We start from the raw sequence: 26,857 nt of genomic DNA on the forward strand, positions 1-26,857 counted from the left end.
GTATTCTGCATTTTTTTTTTTACATTTTCTCTCTGCGGACTCTATTTGTAATTCTCCGTTTTCTCTGAGGTAGTGGGTAACTACCTAACTAACTAACTATCATGTTTTCTAATCACTACACACAGAGAAGAGGAGAATTCTGCTCTCCTGCCTCGATCTATCACACCACCTATTTGTCCATTCAGGAAAAAAATTCTTTTTGACTAAAAGTCAGAAAAAGATTTAATATGTAACCAAGTACAGACTTGGTGCGTTCACCTATTATATGCAGTATATAGCCTACAGAAAAGGTCAATTAACACAATTGTTTGAAAAATACGAAAAATATACTTTATTATTAACATGTATGGGACAATACAGTTTAAAAATGAAACATACAATGCAGTGTCAAGGTGTCCTACAAGGCAGGAGACATCTGGGCATGAATACAGTACGTATGAAATAGGTATGGGCTACACAGAAATAGTAACACTGTATATGCTGTTTATATGATGGGCGAAAAATTCCCCATACATATGGTTAGATCCAATTTGAAGGTAAATATAAGGTAATCATCATGAGAAACAACATGAATCTATGCAATGTGAAATAAACTCTAGTAACTATATATTCACAGCTAGACCTATATTCGTAGCCCAATACGACCAACGTAACTTACCCATGTTGTTACTCCTGCACTGTAGAGACACCAACCCGACACGCGTTTCGTCAGAATGCCTTTGGCCTTCGTCTGTCTGTTAATTGACCTTTTCTGTAGGCTATCTATCACACACACACACACACACACACACACACACACACACATATATATATATATATATATATATATATATATATATATATATAAGCTGCAGCATGGAGGAGATTATACAGCAGTAATGAGCAGTGTAGCGGAGAATCCAGCACTGGGGTGAGATATAACACTTACTAGAAGCTGCTGCTGCAGCATCTCTATGTGTCTCTCTGCTTCTCTTTCACTCTGCTTTTGCTCTCTCCTCCCTCCTCATCTTTCCATAGACCTCTAAAGGCAGCTGTAACCTAATCCCTCAGTGAACTGGTAGCTTGTCTCATTTTGAGGGGACAGTGAGTGAACAGTTAGGGGGGGGGGGAGAGCCTAATAAGTTGAGGAAGAGGCATTTTTTTTCTAATAAGATATATTACATCGTTTCTTATATTTGCTTGTACTATTTATTTATGCAAAGATTGTTGAAAGTTAGTGACCATACAAGACTTAAAAATGTTAAGCTTAATGTAAAAATAAGCCCACAATATTTTTAATAATTCGTTTCAGATTAAGGGTAAATTCACACGGGATGGATTTGCTGCGGAAAACTCTACAACAAATCCGAGCAATTTCTGCAGGGAATTTCAACCAAAAGTCTGCACCAAATTGTGCTTGATTTGGTGCAGATTTTTGGCCGGATTTGCTGCTGCAAAGAAGTAGACCGGAGAACAGGCGCTGCTGTAGTGTCATTTCTCCCCCGGCTGGTCTGGTTTGAGCCCGCCTCCTGCAATGACGTCTTGTTCTGTGATTGGCTGCAGCGGTCACATGGAACAAAATGTCATCCCAGGATGCCGTCAACACACACCAACCCGGAATGCGTTGCTATAGAAGCGCCAGCGGAGGTAAGTTTAGTCTTTAGTTTATTTTAAACTAAAGTTTTTTTTTTCTACTATTTGCAATATTTGCTGCGGAAATAGCAAAATGCTACATTTGCCATTTGTTACGCAGATTTTTACTTCCTTATTGAACTCAATAGCTAAAGTCTGAAACAAATGCGCAACCATTACGCATCATAAATTTACAGCATTAACGCTACGTGTGAACATACCCAAAGTCTTGAAATGTTATGTATGTGTGTATATATATATATATATATATATATATATATATATGTGTGTGTGTGTGTGTGTGTATATATATATATATATATATATATATATATACAAACACACCACTATCTGTCTATGTGGATCGCTCGTATATTACATGTTTTCTCCCGTGAATGTATTTTATTGCTATATATTTAGTGTAGACACAATTCGACTTCTAAATGAAAAGTTCACTTGAAAATGATTTACCGTTTAAAGCTGATTATAAATATTCTATGTTTTCAAGTGCTTGACGTTCAGCCTAGGTCTGAGCCTTCCTTCATTGAGGGATTTTCTGCTCACATGTTCCATGCATACGGTATACAAGAACCTAGTATAGTTTATAAATGTTATCCTTTATTGGTCAGAAATCTTATTGATGGGAATGTGCGAGAAACCTTATTACCTCATATTTAGTTGTTAATGTTTTCAGACGGCATTTGTGACAGCTGCCAAATAAATCATCTTCTCATTTGTAGAGATTTGTTTTTATAAGAAAATGTCACAAAAAAATCGATTTGGTGTAGTGTGTGCATTTTCTTACAGAGCCTCTATTGTACAAAACTAATAAACACATGCAAATGGGTATAGAATAGAAATAAATTACTAAAAATAGAACAAATATAGTACTTATATTATGTCCCTAATGTAACCGCTGTATACATTAAATGTTCACAAAAAATGCCTCTTTCCCCTCTTATCGGACTCCTTCCCCCCACCCCGTCCTCATAACTGTTCACTCACTCTGAATTTACTGCTATATCCCCTACTCAAGAGGAGACGGACTATCAGCTCACTGAAGGATCCGCTTACAGCTGCCTATAGAAGTCTATGGAGAGGGGAAGGGGAGGAGGGCGCTGTATCAGAGTAAGAGGCAGAGAGACACAGATTATTCAGCAGCTTCCTTGTGAGTGTTATATGTCATCCAAGTTCTGCATTCAGTGTCTGCAGAGGCGAAAACTGCTAAAAAATTTAAGTTAATATGTAAGTGATCGGGGGTCAGTTTAAAATAAAAATTATGGAGCATCTTTTCTTAGAATTTTGCATTGTGACGTTCATCAGTTATTCCTCCTAGAAATGTATCAATAAATTGACAACTGGGCATTTCTATTCCCTTGGTTCATACAGTCTGACAATGTCAGCAAGCACAGGAGAACTGACAGATCCTCTATACTACACCACACAGGAGAGCTGACAGATCCTCTATACTACACCACACAGGAGAGCTGACAGATCCTCTACACTACACCACACAGGAGAACTGACCGCTCCTCTATACTACACCACACAGGAGAGCTGACAGCTCCTCTATACTACACCACACAGGAGAGCTGACAGATCCTCTATACTACACCACACAGGAGAGCTGACAGATCCTCTATACTACACCACACAGGAGAGCTGACATCCTCTATACTACACCACACAGGAGAACTGACAGCTCCTCTATACTATACCACACAGGAGAGCTGACAGATCCTCTATACTACACCACACAGGAGAGCTGACATCCTCTATACTACACCACACAGGAGAGCTGACATCCTCTATACTACACCACACAGGAGAGCTGACATATCCTCTATACTACACCACACAGGAGAGCGGACATCCTCTATACTACACCACACAGGAGGGCTGACAGATCCTCTATACTACACCACACAGGAGAGCTGACATCCTCTATACTACACCACACAGGAGAACTGACAGATCCTCTATACTACACTACTCAGGAGAGCTGACAGATCCTCTATACTACACCACACAGGAGAACTGACAGATCCTCTATACTACACCACACAGGAGAACTGACAGCTCCTCTATACTACACCACACAGGAGAGCTGACATCCTCTATACTACACCACACAGGAGAGCTGACAGATCCCCTATACTACACCACACAGGAGAGCTGACATCCTCTATACTACACACAGGAGAGCTGACAGCTCCTCTATACTACACCACACAGGAGAGCTGACAGCTCCTCTATACTACACCACACAGGAGAACTGACAGCTCCTCTATACTACACCACACAGGAGAGCTGACAGATCCTCTATACTACACCACACAGGAGATCTGACAGATCCTCTATACTACACCACACAGGAGAGCTGACATCCTCTATACTACACCACACAGGAGAGCTGACATCCTCTATACTACACCACACAGGAGAACTGACAGATCCTCTATACTACACTACTCAGGAGAGCTGACAGATCCTCTATACTACACCACACAGGAGAGCTGACATCCTCTATACTACACCACACAGGAGATCTGACATCCTCTATACTACACCACACAGGAGAGCTGACAGATCCTCTATACTACACCACACAGGAGAGCTGACAGATCCTCTATACTACACCACACAGGAGAGCTGACATATCCTCTATACTACACCACACAGGAGAGCCGACATCTCCTCTATACTACACCACACAGGAGAGCTGACAGATCCTCTATACTACACCACACAGGAGAACTGACAGCTCCTCTATACTACACCACACAGGAGAGCTGACAGATCCTCTATACTACACCACACAGGAGAGCTGACATCCTCTATACTACACCACACAGGAGAACTGACAGCTCCTCTATACTACACCACACAGGAGAGCTGACAGATCCTCTATACTACACCACACAGGAGAGCTGACATCCTCTATACTACACCACACAGGAGAGCTGACATCCTCTATACTACACCACACAGGAGAGCTGACATATCCTCTATACTACACCACACAGGAGAGCTGACATCCTCTATACTACACCACACAGGAGAACTGACAGCTCCTCTATACTACACCACACAGGAGAGCTGACAGATCCTCTATACTACACCACACAGGAGAGCTGACATCCTCTATACTACACCACACAGGAGAGCTGACATCCTCTATACTACACCACACAGGAGAGCTGACATATCCTCTATACTACACCACACAGGAGAGCTGACATCCTCTATACTACACCACACAGGAGGGCTGACAGATCCTCTATACTACACCACACAGGAGAGCTGACATCCTCTATACTACACCACACAGGAGAACTGACAGATCCTCTATACTACACTACTCAGGAGAGCTGACAGATCCTCTATACTACACCACACAGGAGAACTGACAGATCCTCTATACTACACCACACAGGAGAACTGACAGCTCCTCTATACTACACCACACAGGAGAGCTGACATCCTCTATACTACACCAGACAGGAGAGCTGACAGATCCCCTATACTACACCACACAGGAGAGCTGACATCCTCTATACTACACCACACAGGAGAGCTGACAGCTCCTCTATACTACACCACACAGGAGAGCTGACAGATCCTCTATATTACACCACACAGGAGAGCTGACAGCTCCTCTATATTACACCACACAGGAGAGCTGACAGATCCTCTATACTACACCACACAGGAGAACTGACAGATCCTCTATACTACACTACTCAGGAGAGCTGACAGATCCTCTATACTACACCACACAGGAGAACTGACAGATCCTCTATACTACACCACACAGGAGAACTGAGAGCTCCTCTATACTACTCCACACAGGAGAGCTGACATCCTCTATACTACACCACACCACACAGGAGAGCTGACAGATCCCCTATACTACACCACACAGGAGAGCTGACATCCTCTATACTACACCACACAGGAGAGCTGACAGCTCCTCTATACTACACCACACAGGAGAGCTGACAGCTCCTCTATACTACACCACACAGGAGAGCTGACATCCTCTATACTACACCACACAGGAGAGCTGACATATTCTCTATACTACACCACACAGGAGAGCTGACATCCTCTATACTACACTACTCAGGAGAGCTGACAGATCCTCTATACTACACCACACAGGAGAGCTGACATCCTCTATACTACACCACACAGGAGAGCTGACATCCTCTATACTACACCACACAGGAGAGCTGACATCCTCTATACTACACCACACAGGACAGCTGACAGATCCTCTATACTACACCACACAGGAGAGCTGACAGCTCCTCTATACTACACCACACAGGAGAGCTGACATCCTCTATACTACACCACACAGGAGAGCTGACAGATCCTCTATACTACACCACACAGGAGAGCTGACAGATCCTCTATACTACACCACACAGGAGAGCTGACATCCTCTATACTACACCACACAGGAGAGCTGACAGATCCTCTATACTACACCACACAGGAGAACTGACAGATCCTCTATACTACACCACACAGGAGAGCTGACATCCTCTATACTACACCACACAGGAGAGCTGACATCCTCTATACTACACCACACAGGAGAACTGACAGATCCTCTATACTACACCACACAGGAGAACTGACAGATCCTCTATACTACACCACACAGGAGAGCTGACATCCTCTATACTACACCACACAGGAGAGCTGACAGACACATGTGGCTTTTTATTATTTAAAATTTTAGCCAATATCAATTCATTTTGTAGGTCTTTTTTTTTTTAGGAAAAAATGGTGAGAAACCAAGAAAATCCTAATTTGTTTTTAATTCACCCCAAAAATGATTCATCTAATTCTCCCACACATAGCGATGTAAAATATGTGTACATGTGTAATGTATGACGTCACTAAAGCGCTGAGAACAAAAACCCTATTTTAGCGTTAAATGTATCTCCCTTCCTTAGCTTTAGTCACAGCACCTGTACATGAATGCTAATCATCCAAGTGCAGCATTTTTTTTAGTAAAGGCGTAATAGTGGATCGGGCCGGAGTAGAACAGACAAAAATTGGTGGCCGGGGATATTATTTTCATGTTTTGGGTAACATAAATTCTACCTGACAGGAACATATTAATGCCTGAGCACCTGACACCCATGCAAAACGTGTCATGCAGAATGTTTCGGGGAGGTGTGCACTTTTTTTGTTTGAACTTTTTTCCATAAAAATGTTTTTGTCTTTATTTTACTGTATTTATGTATTATTATTATTAATTTTATGTTTTGTTTTTACTACATGGGCACAGGTAACAGTAAACACATTATCTATGTGTTCCCTGCTGTCAATATACAGATCACTAATAACAGCCTATGAGATCACTGTTACCAGTGATCAGTATAGCCAGACATGCAGAGAAGACGCAGATCGCGTCTTCTCTGCATGCCTTCATGCCCTGTCTGCACAGGGAATCCGTGTGATGTCATTACTGACATCATGGGGTTCCCTGGCATCCACCTGAATGAAGAATTAGTGGCTTCTGTATTTGGGAAAACAGCGCTCAATATAAGTGCTGTGTTTAGAGTTATAGAGTTTGTGATTATTTCAGTCTTCTGTCACAGTACTGGATTGGGCTGTCAGTGTGATAGCCCGAACCTGCCGATGGTGCTTTGTACAGCAACGCGCAGTGCCATCGAAGCGCATAAATGAACGGACTTCTGGCACAGAGACCAGTCAGTCCATTAGCTCATTAATGTATGTGGTGTTGGCGGGTAGGGGTTAATACTTGTTTATAAAACGATATACTGTTAATGACATTTGTTTTATAAAAATCCATTTAATTCCGTTTTATTATATTGCTTATTACTCTTATTATATTTATTAATAATAATACAATAATGTACTACTATGTTAATATGTTTGTTTCGAATAAGAGCGCTCCCCCCAAAATGTAAAAAAAAAAGAACACAGTGCTTCTATGGCTGTTGACGTGATAAGTTTATCTTTTGGTATTTGTGTGTCATCTGTCTCTGCCATTTATGTTTGTGCTCAGATTCTGGCCATTAACCGTGGGGAAAATCTGAAAGTCCTGACAGTAAAGGTCAGCGTTCCTGACAGGGTGAAGGATTTTTTCTGTCGGTGGTGTGTGAATGAAAGGTCTGTATACATTCTTACAGAATTACTTATATTCATCTTCAATGTCCTGCTCTATTACTCCGGTTACAATAATACTTTTTGTTAAACTATAATGGGTTTTTGGGAGTTGGTCTGATTTTGCTACATGTGTGTCGTGGCATTGTCATACTTGTTAGGATCTGAGAGAAGACTATTCTCTGCAGCGTGAAGATGTTCAAATTATTGAAAGCTTCCATTTATATTGTATTATGGGGACATTGGTTAATAACATTTTGAGAAATACTTTTTTTTGTATTCTTGTGGCCTCGATTTTTCCGCATTTTTTGCGGATAAATTGCGGTCTCATTATTTTTTATAGCCCCATGCACACAACTGTGATTTACACGGTTAGGTGCGGGGGGGGGGGGGGGCGCAAATCCGGACCACAAAATCTCATTTTACAGGCCGGATTTTCGGAGTCACCAATACTAGTGAATTGTGGATCCGTGAGTCCAGATGACACACGGATGCACAACAAGGGTTTTTTGCTGTCCATCGGACCACAATAGACCCGTGGTTTTGCGGACGGCAAAACCAATATGGTCATGTTTATGAGGCCTCAGTCTAAGGGTAGGTGTTTTTTACTTTAGACTTAAAAAAAACAAAAAGCTTTTCACTATACAAATAATATGTTTTATGTGCTCAAACCTTTTTTTGAGTAGTGTTATTACATCCCCGGGAAATTGGATACCCTCCAGCATGTACCCTGTTCCTTTTTTCCTAGTTACCCAGTTTCCTATTTTTACATTTTGTATGTTCTCGCCAGCACACTTACAAGTTACCGGTATTAATGTTTATCTTTCTATGTGTTTTTTTGAAGGTGGAGACCAAAGCAATTTGCCAGACCAGAGCTCATGAAAATATTGCATAATTCTGTAGAAGACTCTTACAAACGTCTGATTTATCCTCTTCTCTGTAGAGAGTACCGGTATGTCAGTCCATGTAGCCAGGAAACTACTGTATGCGTCTTCTCAAATTACAGGGGTATTCCAGCTGTAAACATTTATCACCTGTCCATGGGATAAGGGATAAAGGTTAAATTGGTGGGGGCCTGTCTCTGGTGACTCCCACCAACCTCTAGAATGGCGGACCCCCGTCCCATGAACACATTTGTGGTGAGGGGGGAGTTGTATGAGGCAGTGGGCAGGCATTCACACTACGACATACAAACTTATGAGCGGTACTGAAACAGCCGAGAGAGTGCGCTAGATAGGTGGTAAAGGTGATAAATGACCACTGCTGGAATAACCCTGTAATCTACCATCTGATAATCCAGAGAGTCGGAAACCCTGCCATAGAATATACGATATGCAAAGGGACTATTTTTGCCCAGTGCTGGATTACCAGGAAAGTCTGAACCATCAGGTCTTAGATTAATAGACTTTCATTTTACTTTCAAAGTTTCTTAACTTTAGGGGTCATTCATATGGAGCATGTACAGCGGCACATGCAGTTCTTGTTGCTGCATACTGCGGAGCCATAGGTACTCCTTGTGCCACTGTATAGTGCCTTCATACAGCAGTGTATTACGTAGAAATAGCAGTGCTTTTAAGGGAGAATGCTATGCAGCAGGGTGGGGGTACGACTGCTGGCACCCCCACTGATCACGGAAACGTAGGTGCCTGAGTCCCCTGTGTGAATGTGCAGGACACTCCTAGTAGTGTCTATGGGACTGACAGAGATCGCCGAGTACAGCGCTCAGCTATTCCTGTCGGTCCCATAGACAGTGAATGGAGTGGTCCTATTTATGGAAAAATCCCTTTTAAGGTTCATGCATAGGACTACGCCATCTCTAAAAACCCATACTGTGCTCTACGGACTGCTTTCTGCAGATGGAAGCTGCGGGCACTCCGTGTGCCGCTGTCACTTTTCCGTCTAAGCCGTGCACTCTGGAAATGACATGCAGTTTTGTAAGTCTGTTATTGGGTTTGTTGACCTCAAGACTTTATTGTTTTAACTTTTTCCTTTCCAGAGCGCAAAGTTTATGGGGGACGCGGCTATATGTGAGGCACCGCATTCTCTCTTAGTTTTCTGGGCATCATGGCAGCATTGGTAAACTTCAGATTTTGACTTCCTGCACAGATTTTTTGAGTAAATATTTTTTTTTTCTTCAAAAGTCAAACATTGTGTTACCCCATAAAACTCAGCCGTCGGTGTTCTGAGACTTTTCTTTGAACACACAGTACCAGAACACGTTTCCACGCTTTCTCGTGCCAGTGAAATAGTTTATTATTTCGTGACAGGTGGGGAAATATTCACATAGATTTGTGGAATTACCGGCCTGTTATTTCATTACATTTCTTCACCCCGCCTTCTACAAGTCATATTGTCTTTCACGTCTGAAAACCTGAGATTGTTGCACTTGGCATCATCCGGCATGTTTTTGTAGGATTTTTATGCAGATAAGATTATGAAGTTTATACTGAAATATCTTGGCATTTAGTTTATAAGATCTTGCCATATTAGTGTCCTTTGCTGTGTCAATACTGGCGTTATAGGATACAGGTTGAATTTTTGGGTTGAAGTGTTAATGTGCAATTTGCAGCCGTAATGGCTTCAGACTAAAACTGGGGAGGAACAAATTAAACGGGCAACTTTGTGTTTATTTTTTTTGGTCATGCATGAGAAAAATAACCCAAGTAAACACAAAATGCTGTTTTTAAATAATGATTTAATTTATCGAAATAAAAATGCTGTTCAGCCCTACCTGGCCCTATGTGAAAAAGTAATTGCCCCATAGCTACTAAATCAACCAGTTAACCAAATGCAATCAATTCCTCTAGACACACCCAGACATGATCACTGCCGGACCTGTTGAATCTAAACATCACTTAAATAGGACCTGTCTGGCAATGTGAAGCTGACGAAAAGGTCTCAAAATGCGGCACATGATGCCATGTCCTAAAGAAATTCAAATATAGACGTGAAACTTCTACCGGGCTGGAAAGGGTTACAAAGCCAGTGCTGAGGCTCTGGGACTCTAGCGAACCACGGTGAGAGCCATAATACACAAATGGAGAAAACTTGGAACAGTGGTGAACCCAGGAGTGGCCGGACTACCAAACTTTTACTAAGAGCACATCAAGTACTCATCCAGGAGGTCGCAAAAGAACCCAGAAGAACATCTAAAGAACTTCAGGCCTCACTTAGTTAAGGTCAATGTATACACGATTACAAATTAAGAAAGACTCTGGGCAAAAATGTCATCCAAGGGAGAGTTGAAAGGCGCAAACTACTGCTGATCAAAAAACACAACACAAAGGCTCGTCTCACATTTGCTAACAAAAACATCTAGATGACCCCCAAGACTTTTGGGATAATGATCTCTGGACTGATGAGTCAAAGGTGGAACTTTTTGGAAGACATGGGTCTCGTTACATCTTCCACCATAAGAACATCATATCAAGAGTCAAACATGGTGGTGGAGGGTGATGGTCTGCGGCTGCTTTGATTCTGCAGGACCTGGACGACTTGATGAAACCGTGAATTCTTCTCTATCAGAAAGTCCTGAAGGAGAATGTCCGCCTGTGCATTCATGTTCAAAATTCAAGCTAAGTTGGCTTATGCAGGAGGACAATGATCTGAAGCACATGAGCAAGTCCACCTCTGAATGGCTCAAAAAGATAGAGCAAAATAAAGGTTTTGGAGTGGCCGAGTCCTTTCTTGAACCCTTTGAGATGCTGTGACAAGACCTTAAAAGGACAGTTCATCCTCGAAAACCCTCCCATGTAGCCGAATTAAAACATTTCTACAAAGAAGAGTGGGCCAAGATTTCTCTACAGCGATGTAAAAAACTTATCACAAGTAATCACAAACGTTTCATTGCAGTTGTTACTACTTAGGCTCTATTCACACGACAGGGTCCGAGTGTTAGCCCATAGAAACGGACGTTTTGGGCAGTTTTTCTCAGCCGTTTTGGATCTGTTTCGGACCGTGTTTCCGTTTTTAACGGCCAATGTTGACCCGTTTTGCATTCGTTTTTTTCTCTGTCCATTTTAAAAACGGATGAATTTCATTTGCTAATTTTCTGCCACACCCTGCCCTCTGTAGATAATGCTCCACACTGCCCCCTGTAGATAACGCCAAACACTGCTCTCTGTGGATAACTCCACACCCTGCCCTCTGTAGATAATGCCACACCCTGCCCTCTGTAGATAATGCCACACACTGCCCTCTGTAGATAATGCCACACCCTGCCCTCTGTAGATAATGCCACACACTGCCCTCTGTAGATAATGCTACACCCTGCCCTCTGTAGATAATGCCACACCCTGCCCTCTGTAGATAATGCCACACACTGCTCTCTGTAGATAATGCCACACCCTGCCCTCTGTAGATAATGCTACACCCTGCCCTCTGTAGATAATGCCACACCCTGCCCTCTGTAGATAATGCCACACCCTGCCCTCTGTAGATAATGCCACACCCTGCCCTCTGTAGATAATGCCACACCCTGCCCTCTGTAGATAATGCCACACCCTGCCCTCTGTAGATAATGCCACACCCTGCCCCCTGTAGATAATGCCACACCCTGCCCCCTGTAGATAATGCCACACCCTGCCCCCTGTAGATAATGCCACACCCTGCCCTCTGTAGATAATGCCACACACTGCCCTCTGTAGATAATGCCACACCCTGCCCTCTGTAGATAATGCCACACCCTGCCCTCTGTAGATAATGCCACACCCTGCCCTCTGTAGATAATGCCACACCCTGCCCTCTGTAGATAATGCCACACCCTGCCCCCTGTAGATAATGCCACACCCTGCCCTCTGTAGATAATGCCACACCCTGCCCTCTGTAGATAATGCCACACCCTGCCCTCTGTAGATAATGCCACACCCTGCCCTCTGTAGATAATGCCACACCCTGCCCTCTGTAGATAATGCCACACCCTGCCCTCTGTAGATAATGCCACACCCTGCCCTCTGTAGATAATGCCACACCCTGCCCTCTGTAGATAATGCCACACCCTGCCCTCTGTAGATAATGCCACACCCTGCCCTCTGTAGATAATGCCACACACTGCCCTCTGTAGATAATGCCACACCCTGCCCTCTGTAGATAATGCCACACCCTGCCCTCTGTAGATAATGCCACACCCTGCCCTCTGTAGATAATGCCACACCCTGCCCTCTGTAGATAATGCCACACCCTGCCCTCTGTAGATAATGCCACACACTGCCCTCTGTAGATAATGCCACACACTGCCCTCTGTAGATAATGCCACACACTGCCCTCTGTAGATAATGCCACACCCTGCCCTCTGTAGATAATGATACACCCTGCCCTCTGTAGATAATGCCACACCCTGCCCTCTGTAGATAATGCCACACCCTGCCCTCTGTAGATAATGCTACACCCTGCCCTCTGTAGATAATGCTACACCCTGCCCTCTGTAGATAATGCTCCACACTGCCCCCTGTAGATAACGCCAAACACTGCTCTCTGTGGATAACTCCACACCCTGCCCTCTGTAGATAATGCTACACCCTGCCCTCTGTAGATAATGCCACACCCTGCCCTCTGTAGATAATGCCACACCCTGCCCTCTGTAGATAATGCCACACCCTGCCCTCTGTAGATAATGCCACACCCTGCCCTCTGTAGATAATGCCACACACTGCCCTCTGTAGATAATGCCACACCCTGCCGTCTGTAGATAATGCCACACCCTGCCCTCTGTAGATAATGCCACACACTGCCCTCTGTAGATAATGCCACACCCTGCCCTCTGTAGATAATGCTACACCCTGCCCTCTGTAGATAATGCCACACCCTGCCCTCTGTAGATAATGCCACACCCTGCCCTCTGTAGATAATGCCACACCCTGCCCTCTGTAGATAATGCTACACACTGCCCTCTGTAGATAATGCCACACCCTGCCCTCTGTAGATAATGCCACACCCTGCCCTCTGTAGATAATGCCACACACTGCCCTCTGTAGATAATGCCACACACTGCCCTCTGTAGATAATGCCACACCCTGCCCTCTGTAGATAATGCCACACCCTGCCCTCTGTAGATAATGCCACACCCTGCCCTCTGTAGATAATGCCACACACTGCCCTCTGTAGATAATGCCACACACTGCCCTCTGTAGATAATGCCACACCCTGCCCTCTGTAGATAATGCCACACACTGCCCTCTGTAGATAATGCCACACCCTGCCCTCTGTAGATAATGCCACACCCTGCCCTCTGTAGATAATGCCACACCCTGCCCTCTGTAGATAATGCCACACCCTGCCCTCTGTAGATAATGCCACACCCTGCCCTCTGTAGATAATGCCACACACTGCCCTCTGTAGATAATGCCACACCCTGCCCTCTGTAGATAATGCCACACCCTGCCCTCTGTAGATAATGCCACACACTGCCCTCTGTAGATAATGCCACACACTGCCCTCTGTAGATAATGCCACACCCTGCCCTCTGTAGATAATGCTACACCCTGCCCTCTGTAGATAATGCCACACCCTGCCCTCTGTAGATAATGCCACACACTGCCCTCTGTAGATAATGCTCCACACTGCCCCCTGTAGATAATGCCATACACTGCTCTTTGTAGATAATGCCACACCCTGCCCTCTGTAGATAATGCCACACACTGCCATCTGTAGATAATGCCACACACTGCTCTTTGTAGATAATGCCACACCCTGCCCTCTGTAGATAATGCCACACACAGCCCTCTTTAGATAATGCCACACCCTGCCCTCTGTAGATAATGCCACACCCTGCCCTCTGTAGATAATGCCACACACTGCCCCCTGTAGATAATGCCACACCCTGCCCTCTGTAGATAATGCCACACACTGCTCTTTGTAGATAATGCCACACACTGCCCTCTGTAGATAATGCCACACCCTGCCCTCTGTAGATAATGCCACACCCTGCCCTCTGTAGATAATGCCACACCCTGCCCTCTGTAGATAATGCCACACCCTGCCCTCTGTAGATAATGCCACACCCTGCCCTCTGTAGATAATGCCACACCCTGCCCTCTGTAGATAATGCCACACCCTGCCCTCTGTAGATAATGCCACACACTGCCCTCTGTAGATAATGCCACACCCTGCCCTCTGTAGATAATGCCACACCCTGCCCTCTGTAGATAATGCCACACACTGCCCTCTGTAGATAATGCCACACACTGCCCTCTGTAGATAATGCTACACCCTGCCCTCTGTAGATAATGCCACACACTGCCCTCTGTAGATAATGCCACACCCTGCCCTCTGTAGATAATGCCACACCCTGCCCTCTGTAGATAATGCCACACCCTGCCGTCTGTAGATAATGCCACACACTGCCCTCTGTAGATAATGCTCCACACTGCCCCCTGTAGATAATGCCATACACTGCTCTTTGTAGATAATGCCACACCCTGCCCTCTGTAGATAATGCCACACACTGCCATCTGTAGATAATGCCACACACTGCTCTTTGTAGATAATGCCACACACAGCCCTCTTTAGATAATGCCACACCCTGCCCTCTGTAGATAATGCCACACACTGCCCCCTGTAGATAATGCCACACCCTGCCCTCTGTAGATAATGCCACACACTGCTCTTTGTAGATAATGCCACACACTGCCCTCTGTAGATAATGCCACACCCTGCCCTCTGTAGATAATGCCACACCCTGCCCTCTGTAGATAATGCCACACCCTGCCCTCTGTAGATAATGCCACACCCTGCCCTCTGTAGATAATGCCACACACTGCTCTCTGTAGATAATGCCACACACTGCCCTCTGTAGATAATGCCACACCCTGCCCTCTGTAGATAATGCCACACCCTGCCCTCTGTAGATAATGCCACACCCTGCCCTCTGTAGATAATGCCACACCCTGCCCTCTGTAGATAATGCCACACCCTGCCCTCTGTAGATAATGCCACACCCTGCCCTCTGTAGATAATGCCACACCCTGCCCTCTGTAGATAATGCCACACCCTGCCCTCTGTAGATAATGCCACACCCTGCCCTCTGTAGATAATGCCACACCCTGCCCTCTGTAGATAATGCCACACCCTGCCCTCTGTAGATAATGCCACACCCTGCCCTCTGTAGATAATGCCACACACTGCCCCCTGTAGATAATGCCACACCCTGCCCTCTGTAGATAATGCCACACACTGCCCTCTGTAGATAATGCCACACCCTGCCCTCTGTAGATAATGCCACACCCTGCCCTCTGTAGATAATGCCACACACTGCCCTCTGTAGATAATGCCACACCCTGCCCTCTGTAGATAATGCCACACCCTGCCCTCTGTAGATAATGCCACACCCTGCCCTCTGTAGATAATGCCACACCCTGCCCTCTGTAGATAATGATACACCCTGCCCTCTGTAGATAATGCCACACCCTGCCCTCTGTAGATAATGCCACACCCTGCCCTCTGTAGATAATGCCACACCCTGCCCTCTGTAGATAATGCCACACCCTGCCCTCTGTAGATAATGCCACACCCTGCCCTCTGTAGATAATGCCACACCATGCCCTCTGTAGATAATGCCACACCCTGCCCTCTGTAGATAATGCCACACCCTGCCCTCTGTAGATAATGCCACACCCTGCCCTCTGTAGATAATGCCACACCCTGCCCTCTGTAGATAATGCCACACCCTGCCCTCTGTAGATAATGCCACACACTGCCCTCTGTAGATAATGCCACACACTGCCCTCTGTAGATAATGCCACACCCTGCCCCCTGTAGATAATGCCACACCCTGCCCTCTGTAGATAATGCCACACACTGCCCTCTGTAGATAATGCCACACACTGCCCTCTGTAGATAATGCCACACCCTGCCCTCTGTAGATAATGCCACACACTGCCCTCTGTAGATAATGCCACACCCTGCCCTCTGTAGATAATGCCACACCCTGCCCTCTGTAGATAATGCCACACACTGCCCTCTGTAGATAATGCCACACCCTGCCCTCTGTAGATAATGCTACACCCTGCCCTCTGTAGATAATGCCACACACTGCCCTCTGTAGATAATGTCACACACTGCCCTCTGTAGATAATGCCACACCCTGCCCTCTGTAGATAATGCTCCACACTGCCCCCTGTAGATAACGCCAAACACTGCTCTCTGTGGATAACTCCACACCCTGCCCTCTGTAGATAATGCTACACCCTGCCCTCTGTAGATAATGCCACACCCTGCCCTCTGTAGATAATGCCACACACTGCCCTCTGTAGATAATGCCACACCCTGCCCTCTGTAGATAATGCCACACCCTGCCCTCTGTAGATAATGCCACACACTGCCCTCTGTAGATAATGCCACACCCTGCCGTCTGTAGATAATGCCACACCCTGCCCTCTGTAGATAATGCCACACACTGCCCTCTGTAGATAATGCCACACCCTGCCCTCTGTAGATAATGCCACACACTGCCCTCTGTAGATAATGCTACACCCTGCCCTCTGTAGATAATGCCACACCCTGCCCTCTGTAGATAATGCCACACCCTGCCCTCTGTAGATAATGCCACACCCTGCCCTCTGTAGATAATGCTACACCCTGCCCTCTGTAGATAATGCCACACCCTGCCCTCTGTAGATAATGCCACACCCTGCCCTCTGTAGATAATGCCACACACTGCCCTCTGTAGATAATGCCACACACTGCCCTCTGTAGATAATGCCACACCCTGCCCTCTGTAGATAATGCCACACCCTGCCCTCTGTAGATAATGCCACACCCTGCCCTCTGTAGATAATGCCACACACTGCCCTCTGTAGATAATGCCACACCCTGCCCTCTGTAGATAATGCCACACCCTGCCCTCTGTAGATAATGCCACACACTGCCCTCTGTAGATAATGCCACACACTGCCCTCTGTAGATAATGCTACACCCTGCCCTCTGTAGATAATGCCACACCCTGCCCTCTGTAGATAATGCCACACACTGCCCTCTGTAGATAATGCTCCACACTGCCCCCTGTAGATAATGCCATACACTGCTCTTTGTAGATAATGCCACACCCTGCCCTCTGTAGATAATGCCACACACTGCCATCTGTAGATAATGCCACACACTGCCCTCTTTAGATAATGCCACACCCTGCCCTCTGTAGATAATGCCACACACAGCCCTCTTTAGATAATGCCACACCCTGCCCTCTGTAGATAATGCCACACCCTGCCCTCTGTAGATAATGCCACACACTGCCCCCTGTAGATAATGCCACACCCTGCCCTCTGTAGATAATGCCACACACTTCTCTTTGTAGATAATGCCACACCCTGCCCTCTGTAGATAATGCCACACCCTGCCCTCTGTAGATAATGCCACACCCTGCCCTCTGTAGATAATGCCACACCCTGCCCTCTGTAGATAATGCCACACCCTGCCCTCTGTAGATAATGCCACACCCTGCCCTCTGTAGATAATGCCACACCCTGCCCCCTGTAGATAATGCCACACCCTGCCCTCTGTAGATAATGCCACACACTGCCCTCTGTAGATAATGCCACACCCTGCCCTCTGTAGATAATGCCACACACTGCCCTCTGTAGATAATGCCACACACTGCCCTCTGTAGATAATGCCACACCCTGCCCTCTGTAGATAATGCCACACACTGCCCTCTGTAGATAATGCTACACCCTGCCCTCTGTAGATAATGCCACACACTGCCCTCTGTAGATAATGCCACACACTGCCCTCTGTAGATAATGCCACACCCTGCCCTCTGTAGATAATGCCACACACTGCCCTCTGTAGATAATGCCACACCCTGCCCTCTGTAGATAATGCTACACCCTGCCCTCTGTAGATAATGCCACACCCTGCCCTCTGTAGATAATGCCACACCCTGCCCTCTGTAGATAATGCCACACCCTGCCCTCTGTAGATAATGCCACACCCTGCCCTCTGTAGATAATGCCACACCCTGCCCTCTGTAGATAATGCCACACCCTGCCCTCTGTAGATAATGCCACACCCTGCCCTCTGTAGATAATGCCACACACTGCCCCCTGTAGATAATGCCACACCCTGCCCTCTGTAGATAATGCCACACACTGCCCTCTGTAGATAATGCCACACACTGCCCTCTGTAGATAATGCCACACCCTGCCCTCTGTAGATAATGCCACACACTGCCCTCTGTAGATAATGCCACACCCTGCCCTCTGTAGATAATGCCACACCCTGCCCTCTGTAGATAATGCCACACCCTGCCCTCTGTAGATAATGCCACACCCTGCCCTCTGTAGATAATGCCACACCCTGCCCTCTGTAGATAATGATACACCCTGCCCTCTGTAGATAATGCCACACCCTGCCCTCTGTAGATAATGCCACACCCTGCCCTCTGTAGATAATGCCACACCCTGCCCTCTGTAGATAATGCCACACCCTGCCCTCTGTAGATAATGCCACACCCTGCCCTCTGTAGATAATGCCACACCCTGCCCTCTGTAGATAATGCCACACCCTGCCCTCTGTAGATAATGCCACACCCTGCCCTCTGTAGATAATGCCACACCCTGCCCTCTGTAGATAATGCCACACCCTGCCCTCTGTAGATAATGCCACACACTGCCCCCTGTAGATAATGCCACACCCTGCCCTCTGTAGATAATGCCACACACTGCCCTCTGTAGATAATGCCACACACTGCCCTCTGTAGATAATGCCACACCCTGCCCTCTGTAGATAATGCCACACACTGCCCTCTGTAGATAATGCCACACCCTGCCCTCTGTAGATAATGCCACACCCTGCCCTCTGTAGATAATGCCACACCCTGCCCTCTGTAGATAATGCCACACCCTGCCCTCTGTAGATAATGCCACACCCTGCCCTCTGTAGATAATGCCACACCCTGCTCTCTGTAGATAATGCCACACCCTGCCCTCTGTAGATAATGATACACCCTGCCCTCTGTAGATAACGCCACACCCTGCCCCCTGTAGATAACGCCAAACACTGCTCTCTGTGGATAACTCCACACCCTGCCCTCTGTAGATAATGCCACACCCTGCCCTCTGTAGATAATGCCACACCCTGCCCTCTGTAGATAATGCTACACCCTGCCCTCTGTAGATAATGCCACACACTGCCCTCTGTAGATAATGCCACACCCTGCCGTCTGTAGATAATGCCACACCCTGCCCTCTGTAGATAATGCCACACCCTGCCCTCTGTAGATAATGCCACACCCTGCCCTCTGTAGATAATGCCACACCCTGCCCTCTGTAGATAATGCCACACCCTGCCCTCTGTAGATAATGCCACACCCTGCCCTCTGTAGATAATGCCACACCCTGCCCTCTGTAGATAATGCCACACCCTGCCCTCTGTAGATAATGCCACACACTGCCCTCTGTAGATAATGCCACACCCTGCCCTCTGTAGATAATGCCACACCCTGCCCTCTGTAGATAATGCCACACCCTGCCCTCTGTAGATAATGCCACACACTGCTCTCTGTAGATAATGCCACACCCTGCCCTCTGTAGATAATGCCACACCCTGCCCTCTGTAGATAATGCCACACCCTGCCCTCTGTAGATAATGCCACACACTGCCCTCTGTAGATAATGCCACACCCTGCCCTCTGTAGATAATGCCACACCCTGCCCCCTGTAGATAATGCCACACCCTGCCCTCTGTAGATAATGCCACACTGCCCTCTGTAGATAATGCCACACACTGCTCTCTGTAGATAATGCCACACACTGCCCTCTGTAGATAATGCCACACCCTGCCCTCTGTAGATAATGCCACACTGCCCTCTGTAGATAATGCCACACACTGCTCTCTGTAGATAATGCCACACACTGCCCTCTGTAGATAATGCCACACCCTGCCCTCTGTAGATAATGCCACACACTGCTCTCTGTAGATAATGCCACACCCTGCCGTCTGTAGATAATGCCACACACTGCCCTCTGTAGATAATGCCACACACTGCCCTCTGTAGATAATGCTACACCCTGCCCTCTGTAGATAATGCCACACCCTGCCCTCTGTAGATAATGCCACACACTGCCCTCTGTAGATAATGCCACACACTGCCCTCTGTAGATAATGCCACACCCTGCCCTCTGTAGATACTGCCACACACTGCTCTCTGTAGATAATGCCACACCCTGCCCTCTGTAAATACTGCCACACAGCCCCCTGTAGATAATGCCACACCCTGCCGTCTGTACATACTGCCACAGTCCCCCTATATGTAATACCACACAGTCCCCCTTTTAGGTAGTGCCACACAGTCCCCCTTTTAGGTAGTGCCACACAGCCCACCCTGCAGGTAATGCCACACAGTCCCCCTGTAGGTAGTGCTACACAGCACCCTTGTTCATAGCCACCCCCCATAGATAGCACCCCCCCCCCATAGATGCCCCCCCTACCTTCCATGTATGGACAGTGAAGTCAGGGACTTCTTCTGGATCTAAATCACGACCAGAAGCTGTGGCCGGGGACTAGGGATTCAGCTCCTACAGGGAGCAGCAACATACCCTCCTCCTCCTCCTCACATGCACTTCACACTGTGAGAAGAGAGCGAGCGGCAGAATCACATCCGAGTGACAGCCGTGCTTTACACAGCCCCATGGACTTCTTTGAGAAGCCAACGGCCGGGAGAACGGCCCAAAATAGGGCATGTTCCACTTTTTACCGGGCCGTCAAAAAATCGGCCGTGTGAATAGCCCCGTTTGAGGTCTATTGTTCTACTGCGGCCGTGTGAGGGCCGAGAATCCCTGTCATGTGAATAGGGCCTAGGCGGGCCACAACCAGTTGTTAGGTCTAGGGGAGCAATTACTTTTTTACATGGGTGATATAAGTTTTGAATAAATCTTTATCCTCAATAAATGGAATGATCATTTAAAAGTCTAATTTTGTGTTTACTTTGTATTTATCTTCTATTAAAATTAGCTGGATGATCTGAAACATTTAAATGTGACAAATTATCAAAAATAAGAAATCGGGTGAGGGAAAAACATATTTCACAGCCCTGTATGCCAAATTTTTTACTCCCACCGATCCAAGAATGGGACCGTTTCAGTCCCGGGTATTTTTGGAGAAGTGGTTGTGCATGAATGATCACTCTCCATCAAAATGAAGGGAGTTCTGGAAAAGTACAAGTGCTCGCAGCATCCATTCCTGCTTTAGAGGAATATATCGATCTACATATATAAACAATTTATATCTTGAGTTGAGTTGAGTCTTTAGGTTTTATGTTACTTGTAGCTATACTTTTTTGGATAAAATACAATAGTCTTCAGCTTACATTTATCTTGTATTCCAACAGTTCAAAACTAACTTCAGATGCAGAGAAGGAATCCATCTTGATGTTTGGGAGAAACTTGCGCCAACTTCTTCTGGCAAATCCAGTTCGAGGGCGCACCATAATGGGGGTTGATCCTGGATATAAGCACGGCTGTAAGCTGGCCATCATCTCAGCCACCAGTGAGTACATCCCTTAAGGCAGTGTTCATAGAGAATATAGTCGCTGCATTGTATTTTGCTCTACACTTGTCAGCGTATCACATTTACAATTGAATGAGTCTACAGGTCTGGGGTCTTGGATTCGAATCTGACGAAGGGTAATATCTGCATGGGGGTTGTCTCAGTTTTCTCCACATCCCCTGGTTTTCTCCTACATTCCAAAAAACATACTAATAAGTCATTTGACTTCCTATGGACCCTGGTGCGTATGGAAATTAGATTGATTGGATTGATGTGAATAGTGACAATCTGTACAGCGCTGCAGAATATGTTGGTGCTTTATAAGCATCAGGAAATTAATTAATGAACCGGTCCCTAAAATAAAAAATGACTATTAAATATGTCTTTCTTTTTTTTTTTTTTCTTCTGGGAATGCTGTCTAAAGCGAGTTATACACATTAGATAGCTGTTGGCATCACCCTAAACGCATGCACGCTTGGCTCAGGCGACCATGCAAATATTCTGAAGATGGCGAGAGGATTAAGCCATTGCCACACCGATTCGTCATGTTGAAATCCAACTGCCCGATCCTTCTTTCCCCCGGCATCGGCGGGTTCGACCGACATTCATCTAATGTGTCTAGTCACCTTAAGAGTATATTCCCACATGGCAGATTTGTTGCAGAAAGTCCTGTGACTCTCCCATTCATCTGTGGCTTGCAGAAATCCATGCACATTCTGAAGAAACAACCCCATTCACATATATAGAAGGGTTTATTAGTAGCGGGTTTTTTTCTGCTATGAATTTGACACATGTGAATATACCCTAAGGCTACATTCAGGCGAGCTTGTACGATTTGCGCGAGTAAAAAACGCAGCAGTTTTTCCTACATTTAATGGCCGTGTGCTTTGCGTATTGACATCAGTGAGCTTTGCGTGTGGCGTGTGTTCTTCACGTCTGTGCAAGCATTTATTTTTTTATTTATTTTTCTGCTTTTCTATGTAACTGATGCGTGAAACAGGGACAGCACACGGATGTCGTCCTTGTGCTGTCGGTGGTTTTCACGCACCCATAGACTTCATTGAGCCACTAGGTGTGTGAAAGCGCACCAATATAGGACATGCAGTGAGTTTCACGCAATGGACACTTGATGCGTGAAAACTCACGCGTTTCTGAATAGCCCCATTGAAATGAATGTGTCCATGTGCTGTGAGTAATTTCAACGCACAGCACACGGACAAGAATCACGCTTGTCTGATTGAGCCCTAAGAGTCCTGAATGGTCGCTTAGTAATGCAGTGATATGTGAGTGGGGATATATATTATTGCCTAACCAGGCAGATTTTCCATTGAGGAATCCAAGAACGTGGTAGTTCCCTAATATAACGACGTTGATCTTAGCTTATTATAACTGGAGGGACACTGTCATTCACATTGAATGGCTCATAAACTGTTTTATATATTTTTTCTTCAGATCAAATTCTTCATACAGACGTTGTGTATCTGCACACAGGACATGGACGGGGCATGCAAGATGCAGACAAAATTAGAAAGCTTTTGCTGAATTTTAAGTAAGCATACTTTATTCTGTGCTGATTGGAAGCTGTATATGCAGGTGACGTGCCGCTTAGTCAATAAGATATGCTACAAGGGTTTGTGTGGTTGCGTTTCCCTACCCGTTTAGTTTCATTAGAAGTATGAAGTTCTTCTAAAGGGTCTCCAATCTTCTGGGTGGTCCGGTGCTTGGGAGACATACGGTAGACATACTGTAGTGCGGTATATGAGTCTGTGTGAAGCAGAACAGTGTAAAAGATCAGAATGTGGGAACTACAACACCAGCGGTCCATTCACTTGACGCCATTTTTCAGAAAAACTGCAGAGAGGACATCTGTCCCTTTCTTTTTAGGAATCCGTGATGGTCCCTGAGATAGTATCCGCACCAGTCAGATTATTATGCCAGAACATTCTTAGATGGGAATGCTTCTTTAACGAGGCTCTGTCACCACGTTATAAGTGCCCTATCTCCTATATAATCTGATCGGCGCTGTAATGTAGATAACAGTGGTTTTTATTTTGAAAAACAATCATTTTTGAGCAAGTTATGAACAATTTTTAGATTTATGCTAATTAGTTTCTTAATGCCCAACTTTTGAGCAAGTGGGCGTTGTAAAGACAAGTGTATGACGCTGACCAATCAGTGACCAATCAGCGTCATACACTTCTCTCCATTCATGTCCATCTGTACTCACAGCATAGCGTGATCTCGCGAGATCACGCTGTGCTGTCACTTACTCCCACAGTAACTTTACTCGCGAGATCACGCTGTGCTGTGAGTAAGTCCCACAGTAACTTTACCAAAGTGTCGGGAGTGTGAATGGACATCGCGTCCTGGCTGGAGGTAATGTCTATTCACTCTCAAGACACTTCGGTAAAGTTACTGTTGGGAGTACGTGACAGCACAGCGTGATCTTGCGAGATCACGCTATGCTGTGAGTACAGATGGACATGAATGGAGAGAAGTGTATGACGCTGATTGGTCACTGATTGGTCAGCGTCATACACTTGTCTTTACAACGCAAACTTGGTCAAATGTTAAAAAACGCCCAGTTGTCTATTAAGAAACTAAATCTAAAATTGTTCATAACTTGCTCAAAAATTCTTGTTTTTCAGAATAAAAACCACTGTTATCTACATTACAGCGCCGATCAGGTTATGTAGGAGATAGGGCACTTATAATCTGGTGACAGAGCCTCTTTAAGTTGGGGCAACATGAACATCTCCGTGGAGGAACATAAAACACCACAAGATTTCCATTATTAAAGCATGCACTAAAAAAAAAAAATATCCATGTTAGATTGTGCTACTTAAATTTGGAGCCTTTGAAAACCCTTGATCACATCTACCTGCAATAGGTGTAATGTGGCTGGGATACAAGTGGACGTAATGATGCTTCCTATCGCTCTGCATTGGGCAGGGTTTTTAGTTACTGGGTAAAGACCGGGTGACCTGACCTAGAAAAAAGTTTATTGTTCTACCCCAATATCATAAAGTCACGTTTTAGGCTGGGGGAGGGTGAACTGAATCTTTGCCTCGGGTGAATGAAAGCTTATCTACCCCTCCGATAGAGGCCGATTGTTCTTGAAATGTTTTTGATGTGTTAAAATGGTCATACACCTTAGGGCTCATTCACACGAGCATGTTTAAAGTCCATGTAATGGCCGCTAAAACTACGGCCGCCACACGGACTCATGTATTTCAATGAGGCTGTTCACACGACTGTTGTTTCAACTGAATGTGTCAAGGATCCTATTTTTTTGAGCTTCACGCATCCCTCCATAGACTCTAGTCTATGGGGGATGGGTGATAATGCTTCCGGCACTGGTCCAGCACGAATGCACCTCGGACATGAAAAACGTCAGTTTCTCACGTCCGGGGTTGGCCACATTTTTGTGAAAGTAGCCTTAGACAGCTAGACGATCGTTCAGCTGACACCTATTCCTCCCGACCCCAACATACACATGCATACTCCGCCGAGTGTGCACGTGTTCTCAATGGGGAGAGGGAAATAAGCCGCTGCCAGACACCTCTGTTAAAATTGAAAATGCCCTATCCTTCTTTCTCCCAACATCCCCCATTCACATTAGATGGTCAGCCGCTCTGGTTTGGCCGACGTTAATCTAACGTGCATGGGCACCCTTACCCACATAAACAATCTGATGGAACACTACTTGTCAATATGTAGCTTTTTTGCCGCCATGTGTGAACCCAGCCTTATGTGCACGGGCAGCTGAAGTAACTTTCCTTTGTCATGTAGTAGTCTTTGTCACTGTAGACACAGAGAAGTAATATCCGCGATCATCTTCCGATAGCGATCACTGCATGACGCTTTAAAAGGAGACAATTATTCCCAGTAGGTGACTGCTGTTCCCTCTGAGTTCCAGGCTTATATCTCTATTCATCAGCAGAAAGACATTGCAACAATTACATGGCAGCCTAGAAGTGGCAGCGAGCGTCTGAGCACGTCGTCTGTCTGATAATTAGAAATAGGTTAATTTGCAGGGCAATACATAATAGATAGCGCAGTAATAATTAAATCTAAGCTAATTATCATGTTTTCAGGGCAATACCTATCAAAGTAAAAGTTGTTGGAGGGATAATTGGAGAGAGGCTAATTGATCAATTATATGTTAATTACATTGACCTGTCGTTTTGTGGGCTGCAATCCTGGGTAATTGTGTTTGCTGAATACGATCATGAAAGCTAGGTCAATGTGTAAAGATGAAGAACGCAGTTGTTTGTTTATGAAGGTGAAGTTTCAGCAGAATCTCACATGAAACCAGCAGAATTGGGAAGTATGCAGGAAATGTAACGTAAAGAGGTTCTCCACTTTTACAATCCCCTTTCGTTAGATGGGTCCTCCAACAATAAGCTAATCGCAGGTTGTTTCGCTGTTGGGACCCCTAGCGATCAGCTGTATTCTGACAGAAAGCATTCTATTTCCCTGCAGTGCCACCACAGGGGAAATGAGGAATTACATGGTGCCCATTATATTTATTGGGCTGCAAATGTAATGCACAGACGTGCGGAGTCCTCCAGAGACACTCTGTGTAGCCACTGTCCGCTCTGGTTAATGATCCATT

The 26,857-nt window shown here is 45.8% G+C and overlaps 1 protein-coding gene across 1 annotated transcript in view; it reads left to right on the forward strand.

The window, feature by feature from the left end:
• Positions 1-26,857, forward strand: part of SRBD1 (S1 RNA binding domain 1) — a 180,245-nt gene that overhangs the window by 27,158 nt on the left and 126,230 nt on the right. The window contains exons 11-14 of the mRNA XM_075863219.1: positions 7,664-7,767; positions 8,606-8,713; positions 22,082-22,239; positions 23,692-23,788. Of these exons, the coding sequence (XP_075719334.1) occupies positions 7,664-7,767; positions 8,606-8,713; positions 22,082-22,239; positions 23,692-23,788 (467 nt within the window). The remainder of the gene's footprint in view (positions 1-7,663; positions 7,768-8,605; positions 8,714-22,081; positions 22,240-23,691; positions 23,789-26,857) is intronic.

The sequence above is a fragment of the Rhinoderma darwinii genome, chromosome 4 (assembly GCF_050947455.1).
Source record: "Rhinoderma darwinii isolate aRhiDar2 chromosome 4, aRhiDar2.hap1, whole genome shotgun sequence".
Classification (NCBI taxonomy): domain Eukaryota; kingdom Metazoa; phylum Chordata; class Amphibia; order Anura; family Rhinodermatidae; genus Rhinoderma; species Rhinoderma darwinii.